A 25,051-nucleotide genomic window follows, 5' to 3' on the forward strand; every position below is an offset into this window, starting at 1 on the left:
TATAGAAGGTCCGTTAATTCCTAATAATTTCCTTTGAAGGTTCCTGTAAAGAAACATGTAATTTGGTACTAATTATAGTTAAATAGCCTCATTCATTCCAACTGATAACCTCAAATCCATTATTTATGAAGAATCACATTTCTTACAATTACTGGATGATCAATAAAACATTTTTTTTTTTTTTTTGGGGGGGGGGGGGGGGGGGGGTTAATAGAGCTGGGTTTTTGTTATTATTTATTTATTTATTTATTTTTTACATCTTTTAAAAACCAAATTAAATATTTATTTGTAGGATTTCTGTCATTATAAGGAAATGACAGACTGTTTTTTTGTTATTGTTTATTTAATTTTTTCATTTTTTTCATTTATTTATTTAATTTACAAAATTAAATATTGATTTTTAGGTTTTTTGGGGGGGAGAAATTATAAGGTTTTTGTTATTATTTATTTTATTTTTACACTTTCTTTTTTTTTTTTACCAAATTAAATATTTATTTTTAGGAACATTTTGAGGAATTTATACAGAAATGGTAGATTGGGTTTTTTGTTATCAATATTAATTTTATTTTTACACATTTCTTTTTTTTTTTTTTTTTACCAAATTAAATATTTATTTTTAGGAATTTATTTTAGGAAATTATATGGAAATGACAGACCTCTGTATATAAAAAAAGAAAAAAAGAAAAGATAATTAATTACATTTAAAAAAATAATTAAAACCTCTGCAACATCTGCTTTTAAAGTCACAATGAAACAAACATGACTTTTTTAAAATAAAAAATAATAATCATGATCATTTCAATATCGACAAGACAACAGGAGGAAGATCGTGTGATACAAGTGAAAGCTCCTCATCAGCTACTAAATGGTTCTTGATAGTTCTTGTGAAGGTGAAGAAAACAACTTTAAATCTTAACTTTCTCTTTCTCTTTTTTCCGTATCTGTATATTATAAATCCTTCCTGGTATCAATTTAAAATCATATTTAATACACTGTACGAGCAAATCTTTGTTGACGGCCGACCGAAACGCCGAAGCTCACGACAGAACACCACGTTTTTAAGTTCATCCTGCACGATTTCTCAGCCAGAAAAGTGAACGGACTCTCCTCGGCCCCGCCCGCGCCGAAACACACACAGCTCAGAGGAACACACAGTAAAGACTCCACAATCTGAGCTCCACAAACTTTCACTTCACTTAATCTGCATTTCATTTTTAATTTTTAAATGCCAGAATCGAACGCCGAACACTTACCCAACAAACTGATATCTGAATAGTCAGATATTTGGGTCCTGTCCTTCATTATTACCTCTAAGGCCTCCCTCAAACTCATTACACCTATCCAGTTCTCTCTGCAAATCTTTTAATTTCTGTGCAAATCTTTTAATTTCTGTGCAAATGTTTTAATATTTCTGATAATGTTTAATTATCTGCACATATTTAAATTTCTCTGAACATTTTTAAATGTATCTGCTTATGTTTAATTACTCTGCACTTTATTTAATTCCTCTGCACATGTTTTAATTTCCTGCAAATGCTCAATTTCTATGCAAATGTTTAACTTCTATGCACATATTTTAATTTCTCTGCAAATGTTTCATTTTTCTGCACATATTTAATTTAAATGCAAATGTTTTAATTTATCTCCACATATTTATGTTTCTTTGCACATAATTAAATTTCTCTGTGCATTATTAAATTTGTTTGCACATATTTAAATTTGTCTGCACATATTTACGTTTCTCTGCAAATGTTTAATATCTCTGCAAATGTTTAATTTATATGCACATTATTTCATTTTTCTGCACATTATTTAAATTTGTCTGTACATTTTTAAATGTATCTGCACATTATTAAATTTCTTTGCGCATATTTAATTTCTCTACAAATGTTTAATTTCTCTGCAAATGTTTCAATTTCTCTGCACATATTTAAGTTTGTCTGCACATTATTTCATTTAACCAGCACATGTTTAATTTCTCTGCGCATATTTAAATGTATCTGCAAATGTTCAATTTCTATGCAGATCATTTATTTCTCTGCACATTATTTCATTCAAATGCAAATGTTTCAATTTATCTCCACATATTTATGTTTCTCTGCACATTAGTTAAATTTCTCTTGACATATTTAAATTTCTCTGCACATTATTTAATTTCCCTGCACATATTTAATTTCTCTTAAAAAATGCTTTAATTTGTCTGCACATATTTCATTTCTACGCAAATGTTTCAATTTCTCTGCAAATAATTTAAATTTGTCTGCACATATATACATTTTTCTGCACATTATTTATTTTTCTGCACATTATTTAATTTCTCTGCAATTTTTTTCTGTGCAAATGTCAGGTTGTGTATGTATCAGTGTATGTTCAGTGTGTGTTTACATGCTGCTACTTGCTTGAATTTTCCTCGGGATCAATACAGTATCTATCTACCAGACTACTTTTAAAAAATATATCCTCTTAAATGCTACAGTTAATAAGCTAACTGAGGAGGACATTAGGCTCTGTGTGCTCTGATTAATTTGACACAAAGTTAACAAAACAGAAGTTAATGAGTTTTAATGAAAACTCAACTCCAGAAATTAGCTCCCTGTGTTCTTCTCCACTGTCTGAACCAGCTTTAAAAGTGACAAATTTTCTTTTTAAATAAGTGTTTTGTGGTGGATCTGATGTGAGCCGATGTGCAGAGTTCAGAAGAACTAAAAGAAAATTAGTTTTGGAATGTTAAAGTGCGAAATGAAACACTAGAAATCCACAACAGCCTCAACTTTTAGCACAATAGTTCAGCTGGTGTTACACATTCTGCATCATGCTGTAATTTAATTACTGCTTCAGTGGTAAAGTATTAACATCAAGATGTCTGTCCATCAAAAATGTCATTTCCACTAAATATTTGAGGGAAAAAAAGGCTTAAAAAGCTGTTTCTCTTGCAGAAAAAGGGGTAAAACCAGCAGGATCTTCAGCCTCATTTACAGAAAAGTTTATCAATGTGAACTTTCCCTGTTTTATAAAACAAACAATAAATAAAATACACACTACATGGAGCAACTGTGGTTTGGTTTTATAAGTTTACTGTTAATTCAGCATGCTGTTTCCACAGAAAAAGTATTAATTTCTGTGACAAAATGTTTTTCAGATCCTAAAATGAATCAGATTTTGATCTCAAGTGAAAATACCCGTGTGATGCTTTAATCCTCTCAAACAGCTTCTCTCTTTTTCTTTTTCCACCACGAATGAGTCAAACTGGGGAGCAAGACGCTCCCAGAAACATTTCATTGTGACTTTAAAACATCTGAAATCTGTCAGTAAATAAAGAAACTTTTCCTCTCGACTCTGTAAACAAACAGTTTCAGTCTCGAGTGTCGCGCATCAGAAATAAATTACCTATAAAACACAACAACACTTCATCCCGGAGGTCGACTTTACATCTCCGAAGGGCCCGTTTGGCCGCTCTTTAAATATTTAAACTCTGAAGTATATTTACATGAAGCCACAAGCGGTCACTGGCTCTCAGTAAAGTGCTTCGACCCTCTGACCCCCGAACACTTTGTACTGATGTGAAGAGCTCTCAGCAGCTGCAGGGCTTAAAGACAAAAGGTTTACACATCACATCCACTCCTGCAGACTCATCATCAACTCTCAACCAGTCAGGAGGTGATTATCTCAAGACGCTACGTGGCTACGTGTGATTTAAGATCAAAAAGGCAGAAAAGCGGCCCCGAGGCGAAACGAAGAACAGCTGATAAACCTGAGGAGGAAACGCAAACTCTCCAAATAAAAACCGTCCATTGTCTCTGAGGAGGAGACGCCGCGGTCTGCAGCCGTCTCACAAAGTAAAGCTAATTCTTAAATCAACAATTTCATCTGAAACCCGAGACTGTGTAAACATACTGAGAGCTTCTGCTAACACCCGGCTTCAAAAGAGACCAATCCTCTCACACACAGGCTCCGAAATAAACCTCTTCTCTCTGGGAAACACACTCACTCTCACACACACACACACACACACACAGGCTGATTATCAGATGGATGATTTTTCATTAACTCATTAGCATCTGAGCACCCAAAGGGGGAAAACAGATCAGGAGTCTGTTTCAAGTGTTGTTGTTGTTTTTTTTGCATTCTACCCTGAAAGACAATTTGCAGATTTCTTCAGTCAGCCTTTGAAAAGATGTCAAAGATTTATTTTTTGCATGTCAGCGGATCACACAACACAAGTCGTGCTGCGCTTTCCTCTTTTTTTTGCATCTGGGAGTTGTTGAGTTGAGTGTTTTTATTAAATCCTCATGAATCTGATTCCAACAGTCCACTTTCTTCATGAAGACAAAACGTCTTCGCTCCGTGTTGTCGGCTCGTGATCCCTGCAGCGTCACGCTGAGGAGAAAAAGCTTCACAGCCTCCGAGGTGACCGACAGGCGTCTGCACGGGCGTCTCTCAGCGCTCCGAGCAGCAGGGTCCTCCGCAGGACCAAAAAGACCCGCGTCATGCTATGCAAAGCATACACAAAGGGCCGACGCCTCCAAAGTGACCGAACCAAACCCATCGCCGCCGGCAGCGCTCATACTTGGCAGCGAGGGTCCGGTCGCGGACCGACGAGAGCCGGAGCCTTCTTGGCGTCCACGCAGCCGAGGCAGGAGGGGAACAGCGTGCTGAAAAGGCGGCCCAGACCTTTCCGGAAGACGCTGTTGGAGAGGCTGTAGATGAGACAGTTACAGAAGCTGTTGCTGATCGCCAGCCACGTCGTGAAGAAGGACGCCACATTGTGACGGTACAGCTCGGCGCTCTCCAGCAGGAAGTAGAGGATGTAGGGCATCCACAGCACGTAGAAGACGCTGGTGATGCGGAAAAGCACCATGGCGTAGCGTTTGTCCGGGCAGCCCTCGCACCTCTCCCCCCGCTCGCCTTTATCGCCGTCCGTCTGCGAGCTGAAGCGGGCGTGTCGCTGCGTGATCTCCCTCGTGTGCTGCCGGCAGATCCGGAATATACTCCCGTAGGTGAAGCAGACGGTGAGCGCCGCCGGGGCGTAGAGCAGCGCCACGATGAAGGTGCTGAACCCCGGGTTGGTCTTCCAAGAGTCGGCGCACCACTGGAATATGTCCCCGTGGTACCCGGGCTTCCCCCAGCCGAAGAAGGACGGCAGGAAGATGAGAGCGGAGTAGACCCAGATGAGGACGATGCACACCCTGAGCCGGCACGGCGTCACCAGCGTGGCGTAGGACAGCGGGCGGGTGATGGCGATGTAGCGGTCCACGCTGATGCACGCCAGCGAGGCCATGGAGACGCTCTTCAGCACGGACACCATGTAGCCGAACGCCTTGCAGGTGAGCTCCTCGTTGAGGCCGCGGAGGTAGTGCAGCAGGGACAGCGAGGGCACCAGGCAGCTGACGCCCACCAGCAGGTCGGCGTACGCCATCGTCTGGATGAAGTGGCTGGTGGTGTGGTGGTGCAGCAGCGGCGCGCAGTGGAAGACGAAGATCACCACCAGGTTGCCGGCGATGATGAGCACGGTGAGGAAGAGGATGACGACCACCTCCAGCACACAGGTGTCCAGGCTGCGGGAGTAACCCGCGGCGCCCAGCAGGCAGAACGGGGGCGAGCTGCTTTGGTTCGCATCGGAGGAAGAGTTCATGTTTGGACTGGAGGGGGGCGGGGAGGGAGGACGCAGGGGGAGGGGCCTGTTCAAGTCAACGCAGCCGTCATCCTGTCCAGTGTTCTCTCTGATCCTCAACTGACTCGTCCCGTCTTCTGAGCTCTTAAATCAGCATCTTTCCCCCCTAAGCAGGCTCAGCGCCCGTCCGTAAAGTAGTAATCCATCGGAGGATGCAGGACGCTGCTGCTGCTGTCAGATATGAGCGTGTGTGCAAACCTCGACAAGCAAAAAAAAATCCCCAATGTGGAACAAGAACAAGAGATGCCAGTCTGATGCTGCAGTGCAAACCGTCCTCCCCTCGCAGCTGTTTATCATATCCCCCCCGCCTCTCCTTCTCTCGGCTGCAGATCCTGAGGTAAGCACTCTGCTCCGGCACGCCACCGCCACCCAAAAATCCACACGACCACTTTCACTGTTTGCAGAAGGAAAAGGGAGGGAAGAACAACGGCAATTCCCGGGAAAGCTCCGGTGTTTGTCGATCCTCCTCCGCGCTGACGGTGACGGCAAAGAGTCCCAACAAGGAGCCTCGTCCACGGTCACACACACACACTTTTCCACACAAGCACACACTTCACACACTCTTCAGTACATCCAGAGGTGACAGATAATGTCACAGAGATCTCTTCCCTCTGAAGCTTCCCAGGAGGCTCAGAGGCAGCCGGCTGACTTCCATATGTGTGCAAATGTGTGTGTGCGTGAAGTGAGAGAGTGTGCATGCACAAATGTGTGTGTGCGTGTGTGTGTGTGTGTGTGAGAGAGAGAGAGAGAGAGAGAGAGAGAGAGAGAGAAGCAGAGCTCAGGGAGGCAGGCAGTAAACTGCCTCTCCTCTCTGCTGTAGTGGCAGTAGTGATGATGCAGCGCTGCCACTGCTGCTTCCCTCTCCTCCCCCTGCTCGCTCACTCGCTCTCTCTCTCTCTCTCTCTCTCACACACACACACACACACACACGCTGGTGTTCCCTCCTCTCCCACACATTTTTCCTCCCTTTCCTTTCTCCTCGTGCCCTGCCTTTCCCCCTCCTTGGCTCTCCCTCTGGAGGAAAACCAGTTTCATTTCCCAGTTTGTGTGGATTTGTTTGATTTGCTGACGGTTATTATGCAACACAGTTTTAACAGCATTTCAGTGACATGTTTCAGAGTAAAGCAGGTCCAAACTACACACTGAAATATAATCACTAACATGCAAAGGAAACATCATCAATTACTTCACTTCATTACTCCACATTAGAGACATTTCTCCAGGAATCCTGTGATTCTCTGATAGATTGTTAAAATTTGATTTTATATATATATATATATATAAACACTATTTCCCACAACTGCCAGCCATGAATATAGGGAAAACAAGGTTTCTCCACATATTGTACATATTGAAGTGTTGTCATGTTTCCAGCCTCTCCTGTCCTCTCCTCTTTTTTATTTTCAGTGAATATTTGACATAAAAAAGACACAAAATTACCAAAAAAGGCACAAAAAGAACAATAAAGACACAAAATGACCAAAAATATGTGAAATGGCCGAAAAAGACACAAAATGACAAAAACAGTTTCTCGATATTGTACATATTGAAGTTATTGTCATGCTGCTCTGTGTAAACAGCCTCTCCTGTCCTCTCCTCTCGGCTCTGTGTAAAAAGCCTCTCTTGTCCTCTCCTCTCGGCTCTGTGTAAAAAGCCTCTCCTGTCCTCTCCTCTCTGCTCCGTGTAAACAGTCTCTACTGTCCTCTCCTCTCTGCTCTGTGTAAAAAGCCTCTCTTGTCCTCTCCTCTCTGCTCTGTGTAAACAGCCTCTCCTGTCCTCTCCTCTCTGCTCTGTGTAAAAAGCCTCTCTTGTCCTCTCCTCTCTGCTCTGTGTAAACAGCCTCTCCTGTCCTCTCCTCTCTGCTCTGTGTAAAAAGCCTCTCTTGTCCTCTCCTCTCTGCTCTGTGTAAACAGATTCTCAGTGAATATTTGTCATGTGACCGTTGGTCTCAGCAGAATCAATCATGTCCTCACAGTGTCTCTGAGGACAATTATTTTATATTTTGTCTCCATCTAATTTTAGTAATGTAAAAAAAGAGATTAACATGAAGGGAAAATGTGATGAACCTGAGAAAAGATTATACTGTTCATAGATTAGGAAAGCCTCTTCGACTAAATCAAATAAATAATCCTTTCACGAATTTACCAATTTAGAAAGTAACTAATTGTTTTAACACCATCACACTTCCATCAGTAGATTTGTTGATTTATTTATAACAATTATTATGATTCTAAATAATTCATTTATTCATCCTGCTGCTGTGAAAATGTGACTTCCTCCTCGTCCTCTCTCCGTTCCTCTAACTCTACGTCTCCATGGGCGAAGGAAGCCCCTCCCCCTCCACGTCTGTGAGCCAATGAGCAGCGAGCAGGTTCCCGTCTCCACAGAGACCGCACACGCCCACCCACGTGTGCGCGCACACACACACGCACGCACACACGCCCTCCCCTGCAGGCTTCCCCTCACATCTGAATTATACCCGTGCTAATGTAACGACATGGTAAGACACACACGTGTTCAGAGACACAGCGGGGAACACACACACACACACGCGCGCGCGTGCACACACACACACACACTTCAGAGGAGGATCTTTTGATTAGGAGAGAATTCCTGCAGCTGCCAACGTCCAATGAGACAAGAGATAAATGATGAAAGAGAGAAGAGCCGGTAAAGGTGAGAAGGAGACACACACACACACACACACAGGCACACATAGACACACATAGACACACATAGACACACACTCACACAGACACATAGACACAGACACACACACACATAGACACAGGCACACATAGACACACACTCACACAGACACATAGACACAGACACACACAAAGACTCACACACAGACACACACAAAGACACACACACTCACACAGACACACACACACTCACACACAGACACACACACACACCACACACATACACACACACAGACACACACACCACACACAGAGACACACTCACACACGCAGATACTCACACAGAAACGCACACACACAGACACACACACAAAGACCCAACTACAGAAACACACAAACAGAGACATACACACATAGAAACACACACGCACACACAGACATACACATACACACTCACACAGACAGACACTCAAACACAGAGACACAGAGAGAGAGACACACACAGCTACACACACACACTCACACACAAACACAGACACACACAGACATACACATACACAGACAAACACACACACGGAGACACAGAGAGAGAGAGAGACACACACACACACAGACACACACACACACACACACACAGACTCAAACACAGACACACACACTCACACAGACACACACATACACAGACACACGCACCGATACTCACACAGAAACGCACACAGACATACACATACACACTCACACAGACAGAGAGAGACACACACACAGCTACACACACACAAAAACACAGACACACACAGACACAGACATACACACACAGACAAACGCACATACACGCAGACACTCACACACACACACACAGACATACACACAAACAAAGACACTCACACAGACACACACATACTCAAACACACAAACACACACACATGCACACACACACACACGCACACACACACACACGAAAACACACACACACACACACACACGCTCTCACCTCCTGCGTGTATCAACACAGATCAAACAGCAGCCTCCTGCAGAGACTGTCAGGAGAAACAAAGCTCCAGAGGTCAGAGCTGTAGTGACGGATCAAACTATCGAGTAAAGCAGGTGGCACTAAACGTGTTTCCATTCAAGTCGAAATTTTGAAATGTTGCATTAAAGAAAACAAGAATTAGTGAGTTCCCATCAGCTGGTTCAGAATGAATAAACAAAGCTGCAGCAATGTACTTTGGTCAGCAGGTGGCAGTGTGATATGTTGCTGTAGGCTAAACCGTCAGTAAACAGGAGAAGAAGAAGAGAGAAAACAACAAGAGAAAGAGAGAAAATGGAGAGGAGTCAGCAGGAATTAGATTCAACTGGACAACTTGTAATTGTTCTTTCCTGTCAGAGGAAACAGCTGATGAAACTCATGAGAGTTAAATGTTCGCTACGTCAGAACTTTGAAAAACCAAAAATCAAGACAAAAACCACCTCAAGCCAGCGTAAAAACACTGGTGTTTCCATCAAGATTTTCTCATGTGAGTCTTCGAAACGATTCAAAAGAGAAATTTGTTAATGTAAACAAGACTTTTATTTTTTTATTTTGTTTTTAAACTGTCAGCTTTAAAGCATCTGTACTGAAAACTCAAGAAACCACAGATTAGTTCAATATTATATTAACATATGAAGTAAATAACAAAGCAAATTAAATAAGATGAACAAAGAAAACATATTAAAACAAGTTCCATTCAATGACTTGTTTCTCTGTAAATTTCATATGTCCCATGCTCTTGAACGCACCACTGTGATTCCTACACTGTTGAACGCACCATGGCCATTCTCATGCTCTTGAACGCACCATAGCCATTCTCTTGTCTTGAATGCACCATAGGCATTCTCATGCTCTTGAACGCACCATAGCTAGTCCCGTGCTCTTGAACGCACCATAGTCATTCTGACGCTATTAAATGCACCACAGCCATCCCCGCGCTATTGAACGCACCACAGCCGTTCCCGCGCTCTTGAACGCACCATAGTCATTTTGACGCTATTGAACGCACCACAGACATTCCCATGCTATTGAACGCACAACGGCCATTCCCCCGCTCTTGAACGCACAATAGTCATTCTGACGCTATTGAACGCACCACTGCCATTCCCACACTATTGAACACACCATAGCCATTCTGATGCTCTTCAATGCACCATAGCTATTCTCACGATCTTGAACCACCCACAGCAGTCCCGTGCTATTGAACACACCATAGCCGTTTCACCACTATTGAATGCACCATAGCCGTTCCGACGCTATTGAATGCACCACAGCCATTCCCAAGCTAGTGAACACACCATAGCCAGCCCCTGGCTGTTGAATGCACTATAGCCTTTCCAATGCTATTGAATGCACCATACCTGTGTGTGAAGTGCCGTGCTGTGGATATTAGTTTTCTCTAGATACAGCGGCAGATAGATTGTAATTTCCTTTGCTCTTTCCCAACATTCACCTGTTCCCTGGTTTCCCTCCCTGGTTTATTGCTCCAAGTCATGACTGACATCTACAGGTGCATCTCAATGAATTGAAATGTCATAGAAAAGTTTATTTATGTCAGTAATTTAATTCAAAAAATGGAAATAACACATGATATAGATCCATTACACACAGAATGAAACATTTCATGTCTTCATTTATTTAATTTATTTTAATTATAATGATTATGGCTTACATTTAATGAAGACCTAAAATTCAGTGTCTCAAAAAATGTAAATATTACAAAAGGCCAATTTTAAAAAGTCTGTTTAATATGGAAATGTTGGCCTCTGAAAAGTATGTCATCTATATGACTCAATACTTGGTTGGGGATGATTGAGATGCACCTGTATTTTGCCGCCCTCAGCTCCGCGTTCGGTTTTTCTGTTTAATTCTCCGGCAACTTACAAACAGTATTGGAGCAGGAAAAGGTCGACTCTGGTAGAGTGGTCACCCCACGATCGGAAGGTTGGTGGTTCGATCCCCGACCCTGGCAGCCTACATGTCCAAGTATCCTTGAGCAAGATACTGAGTTTAGTTTAGTTTATTATTAAGATCCCCATTAGCTGCAGCAAAGCCACAGCTATTCTTCCTGGGGTCCAACAGCATCAAATGTACAGTTGAAAACACAAAACATAATAAAAAAAATAAAAAAACAAAACAAAACAAAAATTATTCACATATTAATCCATATTACACACATTTCTACATATCATATATGTATACATCATTATAAAATCTACTAACACATAATACATATGTTGTATATACACATTCGTTCTACAGCATATACATTATAATAACACATATCATATATCTATAGAAATATACTACATACATATAAATATACCATGTTTTCTTATTTTGATAAATACTGTTTTATTAATATTTTGAATTGCTTTATGTTAGTGGTGAGTTTGATATTTTTAGGCAATGAATTCCACTCTTTCATACCTCTATACAGAACTGTGCGCTTGATGGCGTTAGTTCTTGCTTTAGGTAATGTAAAGTTTCCTACAGCTGCATGTCTGCTGATATATTTATGACTCTCTGCACTAAAAGTGAACCCCAAATTGCTCCTGATGCTGCGTTCATTGGTGTATGAATGAATTCCCAATGGTGGCAGGTGGCACCAGTGTGCCCTGGTAGCCCCTAACACCAGTATGAATGGGTGTGTGAACGGGTGAAAGAGCGTAGTGTGTAGTGCAAAGCATTTTGGAAAAAAGCCATATATAAGTGCAGTCCATTTTCCATGGTTTTCTGGATAATAACCAAAATCATTATCAAGAATACCATGGAAAATGTCTAGATATCAGCTATCAGATACCATTGTTGTTATCATTACATTTGTACTTGTATTATAATGTACCTTTAGTTATATCAGGCATTAAGAGTGGTCTAATAATTTTTCTCATGACTGTAATCACTGTAATAAATTATTCTGTAGTTATTTTGTTTTACTTAATATATTTGATAAAATGTATTAAATATAAATGCGTCATTGTTTAAGTTGTTTGATATAAAAATGTTTGAAATAGAATCTACTTATTTTGATCACATTAAATATAATCTTTATATGTATGTAATTCTAAATTAAAAGAATTTTGAATGAATCCAACACAACAGAATTAGTCTGTTTTTGATTGACAGGCACTTCCTGTTAACTCTATGGAGTCTCGGACTATTTTGTCCATTTTTGAATCCTTTTCATGTCTTTTTGTGTCTTTTTTTGGTCACTTTCTTCTCTTTTTTTTCTTTTGTCTCATTTTTTGTAATTTTGTTTCTTTTTTCTAGTAATTTTGTGTCTTTTTGTGTCTTTTTTGGTCATTTTTGTGTCTTTTTTCTTGTCATTTTGTGTCTTTTTTCTCTTCATTTTGTGTCTTTTTTTCTAGTCATTTTGTGTCTTTTCTTGTGTCTTATTTGGTCATTTTGTGTCTGTTGTTGTGTCTTTTTTTGGTCATTTTCTCTCTTTTTTTGTCATTTTGTCTCGTTTTTTTGTCATTTTGTGTATTTTTTCTAGTAATTGTGTGTCTTTTTTGGTCATTTTTGTGTCTTTTTTTGTCATCATGAAGAAGTCGTGCTCCGGCGCTTCCGTGGTCTCCAGAGGGTTTAGTTGTTATTAACTCAACCTGTACCGTAGTTAGATTTAATTGATACTATTGCGTGCAATCTGTTGCCTCAATTTTATATGAGTAGCTATTGTTTATCTTTTTTTTACAGTGATCACCCAGGCCTAACGGATAACGTATGATTGCATTTCTACGTCAAAAAAACACCTTATGTTCACATTTTTCATATAAATAAACAATAAAACACCAGATCAGCGGCTCCATAACTGCGTCAGCACCAAACTGTGGCGTCTGCTGACTGGCCACATCAAACCGAGCCTCCTGAGATAAGTGGGTCAGGGGGACCTGCAGGGTTCTGCCAGGACGTCTTCCCCTCCCGGCCCGGCTGCCGCTGAAGAACAGAGACGCCATTCAGACGTTTGTTTGTTTTCTCGTTACCATATGGTGACTCCGAGGTGGGCAGGACGCCAGCCAGCCGCCCCCGTTCACGTGTCTGTTTTTCTGCAGGTCACAGGTCAGAGGTGGCACATCTGCCCGAGTTACGAGGCGGCTGAACAAGCAGCTGGTTGTCTGACGTCAGCACCAACACGCCGCTCCCTCCCAGTAAACAGCAGCCGGCCGGCGGGGGGAGCCATCTTGTGACCGAGTGTCGGGGAGCAAGGCTTGTGATGTTGCGGTTCGAGTCCCAGCAGGCAACATCTGAAAATCACAACCGGCCCCGAGCCACGACGGGAACAGAGAGCAAACCCACTCTGTTCTTTAACCCGGAGAGCCCTGCTGCTGTCAGCTTCCCTCTAAAGCAGGGGTGTCAAACTCTGGCCCGCGGGCCAAATTTTCTAGTCATTTTGTGTCTTTTTTTCTCTTCAAAATATTTTTTTTTTTTCTAGTCATTTTGTGTCTTTTCTTGTGTCTTATTTGGTCATTTTGTGTCTGTTGTTGTGTCTTTTTTTGGTCATTTTCTCTCTTTTTTTGTCATTTTGTGTATTTTTTCTCGTAATTTTGTGTCCAAATTTGGCCCGCAGTGTAATTTTATTTGGCCCGCGAGGCAATACCAAATTATTATATTATTATTGTAAATTAACGACATTGATGTGTTTTTTATTTGAAATTTGATTTTGCATGTCTGCACTATTTAGTTATATATTGTATGTTTATAAGCGTTGCTGGTTCCATATTTAATGTTAAAGCAAATCATGTTTGGTATATTTTAAAAGGTTTATTTGTTCAATGTTGGCCCGCGATTTTATTCAAGTTTTAAATTTTGGCCCATTGTGTATTTGAGTTTGACACCCCTGCTCTAAAGTTTTGGCTTTTCTAGAAGTTTCCATGTGCCATTAACCCTTAATAGGACACTCATTGAAATACTTGCAAATTCCAAATTTCAACCCTAGAGAATATTGGAGGATATTACATACAGCCAGAATGTGTAAAAAAAACCAAAACATACGGACCCGGGGGAGGGGGGTAATATTTTGAGAAAAAAGTTTACGAGATTAAAGTGGCAAATCTACGAGAAAAAAATGTGCAGATTTATGAGATTTAAAGTGGTGAATCTGCGAGAAAAAAATTGTGTTTTTTCCATTTTTTTTCTCATAAATCTGCAGCTTTTTTCGCACAGATTTGCCACTTTAAATCTCTTAAATCTGCAACTCTTTTTCTTGTAGAGTTGCTACTTTAATCTTTTTCGTCGAAATATTCTCAAATGTCACGGTGTCACTGTCTGTGACGTAGCCTGATCTTTGCTGATTAGCTGGAAGAAATCCATGTGGTTCTACGACCAAACAGAGAGACATGGGGACCTCATTTAATATCCACTGAAGTTACCAAATATGGTTCTAGGGTTAAGGGTAGGGTTAAGTGCGTCAACTGATTGTCAGCAAAGGTTAAAAAAAACTACCTCCACCAAGTCTAACATGATTTTACTGATGTTTTTGAAGAGATTTTTTTTTTAATTTTGCAGTGTGCATTCAGCATTTCAATGCGTTTAAATGCAATCTTTTGTGTTTAACCCTTTGGAGTCTTGGGCTATTTTGTGCATTTTTAAAATACTTTTCATTCTGCCACTTGGAAAAGAAAGTGTAATAGTCATATTTAACATGTTTAACATCGCTATCATACTTTAATTTTTTTTGCACAATCTCATTTATGTAACCTGATAATTGTTTTTTCACTTTGACTTGACTTTTTTTTAACATTTTGAACCCAAAGGAAACCAAAAAACAACAAACATTAAAATCGGATTTTTAAAAATCATGTTTTTTTCCCCCTTTGGAAACAATTACGCTCAATGAGTTTTAAATGTTGCAAATGTGTTTACAGGTTGCAAATATAACATATAAGTTCTATATTTTTCTACTTAATAAATCTGACCTTATCTCTGTTTTACTTTGGTTATCATCATTAAACAAAACCTGGAGTTTCCAGCCAGAACTTCAGAGGGAAGGTGACGGCATCGCCACGTTTTTTATGTCGTGACGTCATGAAGAAGTAATGCGCCCAAGATTTCACTGACTCAAGAGGATTAATGTTTTTGTGTGGTTTTTTTTTTGTAATTCTCTTGGGTGTTTTTTGTATTTTTTATTGTGTTTTTTGCTATTTTTTGTGCGTTTTTCTGTTTTTATGTGTGTTTTTTGTCATTTTTGTGTGTTTTTATGTGTTTTTTTGTAATTTTATTGTGTTTTTTATGGGGGTTTTTTGTGTGTTTTTTGTATTTTTTTTGTGTGTTTCTTTGTTCAAAATGTTGATCCAGTGAGTCAAAATGAAAAAATAATAGTCAGGTCATATAGGTGAGGTTGTACTGAAAACAATGATACCAACGTGGCAGGGTGAACATTTTTTAAGTGTTTTATACAGGCAGAATAAAAAGGAGTTCAAAACCAACAGAATAGCCCCAAACTCCAAAGGCTTAACTATTTGAGTCAGAGAAGTCACTGAATTTATGAGGACATAGAAAATTATTTTTGGGTTGAGAATCAGCTGCAGAGTCCAGCAGTTTGGACTCTTCAGAGCTTTCTGACCCGACCCCAGAAACACTGACATGGGAAGAAATCATTAGACCACCCTTGTTTTCTCCTTGCTTTCTTGTTCATTTAATGTCTTGTACAACTAACGGCACATTTGTTTGGACAAATATAATGATAACAACAAAAATAGCTGATAACAGTTAAATTTAAGAGCTGATATTTAGCCATTTTCCATGGTTATCTTGATAATGGTTTTGGTTATTATCAATAAAACCATTGAAAATGTCTTTAGTTCTACACTGTAAAAAATGTCTGATTGATGATTTTACGGTGAAAAACTGCTAAACTATGACAGTAAAAGACGTAAAATGATAAATGGGTTAATTCAGTTTCAGTAACAATGAAACACTGTAAATGTATATATCAGCCAAAACAGTATTTTTTTTTTTTTAATTAAATACATTACTCCACTGTAAAATACACTGGCACTGTGTTTGTAACAAAAATATATTGTAATATATATACAAGCCATCATTTTTGCATTTATTTTTTGTAAAAATACTTTTTCTAACTGTTAAATGTACTAAACACTATATCTCTAACAAAAATATACTGTAATATTTAATGGAAAAATCTTTCATTTATGCAGCATTTATAAAGTATTTTCTTGGAAAAACTTTTAATTTTTTTTACGGTAAAATATGGAATAACATGACAATCTTGAAACGTGAAATCAACGGTGCAAATATCATTTTACCGTAATATTAGAAAAAGTTGCACCATATTTATTACGGTAAAGTTCTGGTAACCACAGCTGCCGCTTTTTTACCGTAAAAACAACAGGGTTTTTTTTACAGTGTACCAGGCATTAAAATGAACAAGAAATTGAAGAAAACAATGGTCTAATAATTTTTCCATGACTGTATTATATGTTTTACCAGGTAAAAGATAAGCCTGTTGTGTTGTTTTGATGTTATGATAAAATGTTATGTTGTGATGTTGTATGTGATGTTGTATTTTTTCTTAATCGTATCGTAAGTGTTTGTATATGTATTTTGTATATTGTACGTATTTTTTATTTTTGTTTTTGTTTTTTGTTTTTTTTGTTTGTTTGTTTTTTGTTTCGTAATTCTCTGCTTTTTTACATCATGGCCAGGGTGAAAACTAGCCTACAGATGAAAACTAGCCTTCTGGCTAACTCTGGCTTTTTTAACCATGTATAATCATGTGTTTTATGAAATTGCACTGTCCCCTTTTAAATAAACTAATAAAATTTTTTTTTTTTTAAAAGGTAGGTCAGGAGGCTCCGTTACTGTTGCATCATCCAATGAGAAAAAAAGCACAGGAGACACTTTGATCAGATTTCCTTCTCATGCACCATGACAACAGGAGATTCAAAGTCTCTCACTGAGCAAATATTCAAATAAATATCAAGCAGCACCGATCAGGTTTCATTTCCTGCTCTGAGAAATACCACAAACCTGCCACACCGACAGATCTCTGTGAGCGCTGGGAAACAAACTGTGGGGGATGATGCTGCTCACTGACCCAGGAAACTTTCTGCTCTGCCGTCACGGTGCGCCACAACGGATCTCTCAGGAGACACTGGAGGAGCCTGCAGGAAGTGTTTGAGACCGGGTGTAACGTTTGCATGTTTGCAGGGCCGGCTCTAGCCCATTTGGTGCCCTCGGTGAGATTTTTTTTATCCCTCGAGGGTGACTGGTGGCGCCCCTGCAGCAGATGGCGCTCTAGGCCAGTAGTTCTCAACCTTTTTGAGTCGTGACCCCCAATTTAACATGCATGTTGTCTGTGACCCCCGCTCACTGAACAGGATCTCCACGCACAGTTCAGATCATACAAACTCAGTTGATACGACGAATTTTGGACAAATAATGAAGCAGACAACAATTAAAACATCTCTCTGTCTGTGCATTTATATATTTTTTTATATTTCATCGTTACTTTATTTATATATGAACACTTTTCCAAGTTTCACAAATGTACTTTCACACACAAAATGGCCCAAAAACTAGAGTAAAATTAGAAAAAAATGACATAAAACCACCAAAAAATACATAAAATTACAAACAAATGACTTAAAATTACCACAAAAAAACACAAAATTACAGTTTTTGTCCTGTCCTGTCCTCTCCTCTCTGCTCTGTGTAAACAGCCTCTCCTGTCCTCTCCTCTCTGCTCTGTGTAAACAGCCTCTCCTGTCCTCTCCTCTCGGCTCTGTGTAAACAGCCTCTCCTGTCCTCTCCTCTCTGCTCTGTGTAAACAGATTCTCAGTGAATATTTGTCTCGTGACCGTTGGTCTCAGCAGAATCAATCATGTCTTCACAGTGTCTCTGAGGAGAATTTAATGTTTTTAACAGGATCTTTAACACAAGTTTTGGTCACTTTTTATAATGTAAACTTTCCTAATCTATGATCCGTTCAAAGACTGTCGGAAAGTTCAAATTCTGACAATAATACCTGTTTTTACGGTTTCCTTCTGCGATAAACAGTGTATTTTTGTGATCTTTTAAAGGAAACATACGTTTGTGATGCTGGTATGGTTCCCGAGGTCCAGACGTGGATCAGTGTGACGGTGTTTACAATAAAATCACAGATTGTTGCTTTAAAGAAAAACAGTCTGAAATCACAGAGGAGTAAAACAAAGCTGTTGATTCTATTGTGTACTGCTCGTGACCTGAAAGCTTCATATATAATTCATGCACTCATACATCATTCATGTGTTCATAAATTCTCTCTGACCCACTTTCCCTCTTCAGAGACGTTGTGACCTGCAGCAGCTCCGTCCAGATTCAATTAACCTCGGCCACATGGTTGATTAGGGGACGGCCTGCTGCAGCCGCCAGCAATTAGCTTCTACAGCGTCTCTGCACCGTGTCCCCACTGCATCTTCTTTAGTGTTTGTTTCACTGTAGATTCATGTTTATTAGGGCCGGGACTTTAAAGCGTTAATTAAGATTAATTAATTACACAAAAAGTAACGTGGTAAAAAAATTGAAGCATTTTAATCGCACTTATTTTTGCACCGCGGAACGTTTCTCACTGGATGAGTTTCAGGCGGACCGATTATACTGGAGCACCAACTAGCGTTGATGAGTTGAGACAACAACAAACCACAGTGAACATGAAGGAAGAAGCTGATGAGACCTTTGGTTGGCCCCGTGGATGATGGGACATTTAGTTACTAAAAACCAACGGATGGAAGCGTCCATAAGAGCATGGTTGTGTTGCTAGGCAACAAGGAATTCACATATCACCATAGCAGCACATCCAGCCTCAAGTATCACCTCAATGCTAAACATATAGCAGCTAGCGGCTAGTGTGGTAGCTAGCATGGATTGTGTTTTACTTCAAAAACCAAAGTATTCTAGTTTACAGAAGGTCTACCTACCTATAGGCTACCTGGATTTATGAAATGTACTATATTTATAAATATGCTATTGCTACACTTAATGGCAAAAATTGCACTGGTCTGTTGGACTTGATTTTTGTTGCTTAAGCTTATGTATTCAGTCATTATTCAATGGTATACTAAAAAGCCAGACGGCTTTGGACGAGACCTGGGAGATCTAGTGGATGGTGGAGAACTTTGTGGAAGAGTAGTAATGGCCAAAAAAAGACTCAAAAAGACACAAATTGACCGCAAACTGACAAAAATAAGACACAGAATGACAAAAAGAAGACACAAAATGGCCAAAAAATACAAAAGTTGACCACAGAATGGCCAAAAAAGACACAAATGTACCACAAAAAAGATGCAAAATAACCCAAAAATGATGCAAAATGGCCAAAAGACAAAAATTGACCACAAAATGACCCAAAAAGGTGCAAAATGGCCAAAAAAGACAACAATTGACCACAAAATGACAGAAAAATGTAAAATTGACCAAAAAAGATGCAAAATGGCCAAAAAAAGCCAGACGGCTCTGGACGAGACCTGGGAGATCTAGTGATGGTGGAGAACTTTGTGGAAGGAGTAGCTGATGAAAATGTGTGGCGTGAAAACTTCCTCATGCCCAAAGATGCTCTTATCGCTTTAAGTGATGCTGCCTGGCTGCATACAATCACATTCACACACTTTAGCCTCACCGTATGCAGCAGATTTCCTCCAGAAAACACTCGTCTAAACACAGAATAAAAAGTGAAGACGCGACGACACTTTTGCGTCTTCTGTTCAGACCGTCATCACGTAAACGGAGCCTAACATGTCAGTTGACAGACCCGACTTCAGCGTGTTCATGAGTTTCATGTCGTAATGTGGAAACAACACAGAGGAAGTGTTTTATTACTTTATGACTCCAGGCGGATTGACTTCAGTCGACCTGAGTTGAACTCACAGGTTTACCACCATGAAACGCTGATTACTTAGGAATAAATTGATTCCACAACATGGTTTTGCCGTTTTAAACACTGCTGTGACTGAAACTGGTCCCGCCTGAGGTCCTCACAGCGTCTCTGACACACTGGGACAGGCTCCCAACTCAGATGATCAAACAACTGGAGAGATTTTCCTTCAGGCTCGTCTGCTTTAACTCTGTATTGTGGGAGTGGGGGTTGCCTGAGACTTACAATTCTGACCTAAACTTGGTCATACACTGACAGGACTGGTCATTTACGGTTAGGAGAGGTCAGAGTTCAGGAAAGGTATGCATGGGGGAGCAGAGGATAGGATGTGGAGCTTCAGCAGACAACAACACACACACATAAAGTTTGATCAGTGAGATGTTCAATCCCCAGATGCTTGGTTAATGGGTGGTAACCAGTCAACATGGTCTCACAGAAATCCGTGAAATAGCCACGGATTTCGCTTAACTCAAAATCCGTGGAATAGCCACGGAATCGCTCAAATTTCCGTGAAACTGACACGGATTTCGCTACAATGCAAGTTAATGACAGTCATATCCCGTGGCTATTGGTTTGTTCCAAGTCACGTGACTTTCAAGGTCCCAGCAGTCAGAACAAAAAACATGGCGGACAGTTCTCTCATTTTTAGTAAAAAATCAATATTTTGACTTAGTTTCTGCATAAAAATGGATTTTGATCACATTTCTAGCAAGAAATACATGTTTTATTTTCTAAATCTTCACTCAGTGAATGTACATAATCACTTTGTGGTGAAGATCTCGCCAGAAAAATATGACTGTCATTAACTTGCATTGTAGCGAAATCCATGTCAGTTTCACGGAAATTTGAGTGATTCCGTGGCTATTCCACGGATTTTGAGTCAAGCGAAATCCGTGGCTATTTCACGGATTTCTGTGAGACCATGTTGTAACCAGTGCATATCATTTCCAAATTGACCAATTGCGTTAAAGAGCCCACCCATTGTACGGGATTTCGCCAAAATCCAAGAAGCTATATGTAAAATCAGAGTTCCTTGTAAGCACTTTGTCCTGTGATGCCATCGGGGTCACTTGGCAGAGTCCAGCGCTGAGCATTGCATTTGGCTATGATTCTTTCAATAAATGGTTGACTTTATTCATTTGTCCTGAGTGTTTTGTAAACCAAGTTTAGGAAAAAGAACCCGGGTGAGAGGTAGAAGCTGTAAAAGCTGTACGCTCTAACAGTATATATCTCTATATACCCTGTATATGCCACTTAAAAAATGTTTAAATGACATATAAATGGTATTTTTTATTCAGCACAACCTCACCAATGATAATAATTGATTTTTTTATTGTGACATACTGGATCAACATTTGGAACCAAAAAGAAACAAAGAAAAACCAACATAAATGTGATCTCATGATTGTGTGTGATCCTGTCATCAACTCTGGTTTTTATTCTAGTGGGACCATTTTATTGTGTGTTTAGGGGAACAATTTTTGTCATTTTGTGTTTTTTGTTGTGTCTTTTTGAGTAATTTTGTGTCTTTTTTTTGTCATTTTGTGTCTTTTTTTGTCATTTTTTGTCTTTAGTCATTTTGTGTCTTCTTCTGTGTGTTTTTTTTGGTCATTTTGTGTCTATTTTTAGTCCAACATAAAATGTGATTTTGAAAAGTTTTTTTTAACTTTCAAAACACTATCATGCTCAATAAAGAATTTTAAATGTTGCAAATGTGAACAAAGGTGTCAAATCTAACATATAAGAGGGTTCCATCCAGTTCTATCATTTTATACTAAATCTATTTGAGCTTGTCTCCAGTTTTACTTGGTATATCATCATCAAACTGAAACTGGCCTCATGGAGTTTACAGCCAGAACTTTAGAGGTAAATTTACAGTAGGGCTCCACGCTGCTTTGTTTTCTAGTCTGGATGGAGTCAACAAGTCTGGATTATTTGGAGCTTTTGGAGACTCCAGAGGGTTAACAAAGATCTCACGTGAACAAAACCGTCAAAAACTCGACCTTCAGCTTGGCGCAACCTCGCCCCAACACCAAGACAAAAATACAATGTGATTTTTATCTACAATGGCCTCATTTCATCCCGGCTGCTTCCCACAAACACCAGAGTGCAAACTGGAGCAAACAAACACACACATCCACTCAGATATAGTCCACTCAATATATCAAATCTCTATAAATCTATAAGTCCTGCAGCTCTGTGGAATCAGCACAATCATGGCTAGAAGTGGGAACAACTCAAACATGTCTTTGTGCAGAATAACACCGTTAGAATGACAAAAATCAGGAAAAAAGAAAAATGCAAGTTGAATTTCTCTGATTAATTATTTTTCTTAAAATTGGAATAAAATGGAATTTATATATAAACACTTTTCCAAGTGTAACAACTGTTACAAACATAAAATGGCGAAAAAAATGACGTAAAAATACCAAAAAATATATAAAATTACCAGAAATGACATAAGATTACCAAAAAAGAAATAAAATGACCATACAGGATGTAGAATTACCCAAAAAGGTGTAAAATTACAAAATAAAGACACAAAATTGTAAAAAAAAAAAAAAAAAAAAAAAAAAAAAGAATACAAACAGCCTCTCCTGTCCTCTCCTCCATCAATCATGTCTTCACAGTGTCTCTGAGGAGCAGAATTTAATGTTTTTAACAGGATCTGGTTAGTGCAGACGCTTTATTTTAAATGACACATGTAGAATAAAGAGATTCTGACATAAATATCAACATTTTAAAAGAAGTTTTGGTCACTTTTTATAGCAGAAAGCCTCGTAATCTGTGATCCATTCAAGGACCGTGGGAAAGTCTAACTTTCTAAGGGTCATACTCTGTTGGAACAGCAGTACAAACTCATTTTCTTCATTCGCCTCCAGAGTCATTAACATAATGTTGCATTTTAGTGATGGTGCAATGTTGTTTTTTCTCCTTTAACAGCAGAGTAAGAGGGTTAAAGGGACCCACATGTGTCCTACTTACATTTACTGTAAGTTGTCCTTGTTATTTATGCATATAAAGATAAAAAAATACAAATAATGTCTGTGCAGCACATCCAAGGTTAAGAATCACTTTATATAAAAGTGAATGTGTTGAATATAATCCCAGGAGTTCCTGCTGTAGTAGAGGAGGCCCAGTGTGTGTGTGTGTGCGTGTGTGTGTGTGTGTGTGTGTGTAAGCTGCTCAGCCAGCCATCATAATAGCATAATAATCATAATTACATTCCATTGTTTAAATGCAGCGCTGTAGATTAACAGACTCCCTGCAGGTTAAACACACTTTTTTTTTACAAAGAGGCGTTTTAAACTAATGGATCACACACACACACAATAACACACACACACACACACACACAATAACACATACACACACACACACACACAATAACACACACACACACACACACACAATAACACATACACACACACACACAATCACAACTACACATCAACACACACTTGCGCACACACAGACACACACACAGTCAGTCAGTCACACACACACACACTCTCTCAGCCAGCCATCAAATAGCATAATAATCAAAATCACATTCCATTGTTTAAATGCAGCGCTGTAGATTAACAGATACACACACACTCACACATACATTCTCACACACACTCTCACACACACTCTCTCTCACACACACACACACACACACACACACACATACACACACACACACTCAAATATACTTACACACACATTCACACTCACTCTCTCTCTCACACACACAATCACACACAAGCGCTGTAGAGATAAACACACGCTCACACACACATTCTCACACACACTCTCTCACACACACACACACACACACACACACAGCTGGCAGACGGGCGCTAATTTTAGCTTTTAATTAAATTCCTCCTAATGCAAATGAGAGCGGGAAAAAAGTGGCGGCGGATTTTTGTTGAGTTCGTTTGACGAAGACGCTCCATCGCACTGAGAGAGAACAGATACACCTCAGTACCTCACACACACATCACTGACTCCCAGTTAACCAGGCTGCAATGTGCACTGAGGAGTGTGTGTGTGTGTGTGTGTGTGTGTGTGTGTGTGTGTGTGTGTGTGTGTTTTGGTGACTTTCTGCAGTAATCACGTGTGTGTGCATGTGTTCACACTGTATGCTCCGTACAGTTTGCATGCAACACTGGACCTGTGCAGCTGGATCTTCATGCAGTTTGATTCCATCCCAGAGAGTTTCTAACAGGATTAACTGGAGAACAGATTCATCGTTTCCACAGCTTCTAATTCACACAAACAGAGGATTCAGGCAGGCTCAGGCTCAGAAATACACTCAGGTTGATGCTCACAATGACTGAAAACACTGAGGTGGAATTGTTGTTGTTGTTGTTGTTGTTGTTGTTGTTGTTGTTGTTGTTGTTGTTGTTGTTGTTGTTGTTGTTGTTGTTGTTGTTGTTGTTGTTGTTGTTGTTGTTGTTGTTGTTGTTGTTGTTGTTGTTGTTGACTGCAGGACAAACAGAGAGAAGAGAAGGAAATAGTGCAGACCTGGGCCACATCTGGCCCATTGGTTTATATGGATTCAAGACACTTGCAACAGTTGTAAAAGTTGCTGAGTTTATGATAAAAGTTGAATGTAAGACTTAATTTATCAGCTGATTCAGTTATGAAACTGTGAGCAGTGCTGATGTTAAACTCAGACTGAACTCCGTCCATTAAACCATTAAACTCTGAGTAAACAAAGCTGCAGACTCCTTCATATCATATTCTTTATCATGCTTTATGTCCCAATCTTTAACCCTCTGGAGTCTCCAAAAGCTCCAAATCCAGACTTCTTCATGACATGGAGCCCTACTGTAAATTTACCT

General features: G+C 39.6%; 1 protein-coding gene across 1 annotated transcript; it reads right to left on the reverse strand.

Moving 5' to 3' along the window:
* Positions 1-613: 613 nt before the first annotated feature.
* Positions 614-5,738, reverse strand: LOC131974673 (probable G-protein coupled receptor 21). Its single transcript, XM_059337079.1, has one exon. It carries the CDS (start codon positions 5,630-5,632, stop codon positions 4,562-4,564), a length of 1,071 nt encoding a protein of 356 aa, XP_059193062.1. The 5' UTR covers positions 5,633-5,738; the 3' UTR covers positions 614-4,561.
* Positions 5,739-25,051: the final 19,313 nt, after the last annotated feature.

This window comes from Centropristis striata, chromosome 7 (assembly GCF_030273125.1).
Source record: "Centropristis striata isolate RG_2023a ecotype Rhode Island chromosome 7, C.striata_1.0, whole genome shotgun sequence".
Classification (NCBI taxonomy): domain Eukaryota; kingdom Metazoa; phylum Chordata; class Actinopteri; order Perciformes; family Serranidae; genus Centropristis; species Centropristis striata.

Bases quoted from the DNA above. Each gene is read 5' to 3' on its own strand.
- LOC131974673 (XM_059337079.1), bottom strand. From the start codon at position 5,632: ATGAACTCTTCCTCCGATGCGAACCAAAGCAGCTCGCCCCCGTTCTGC.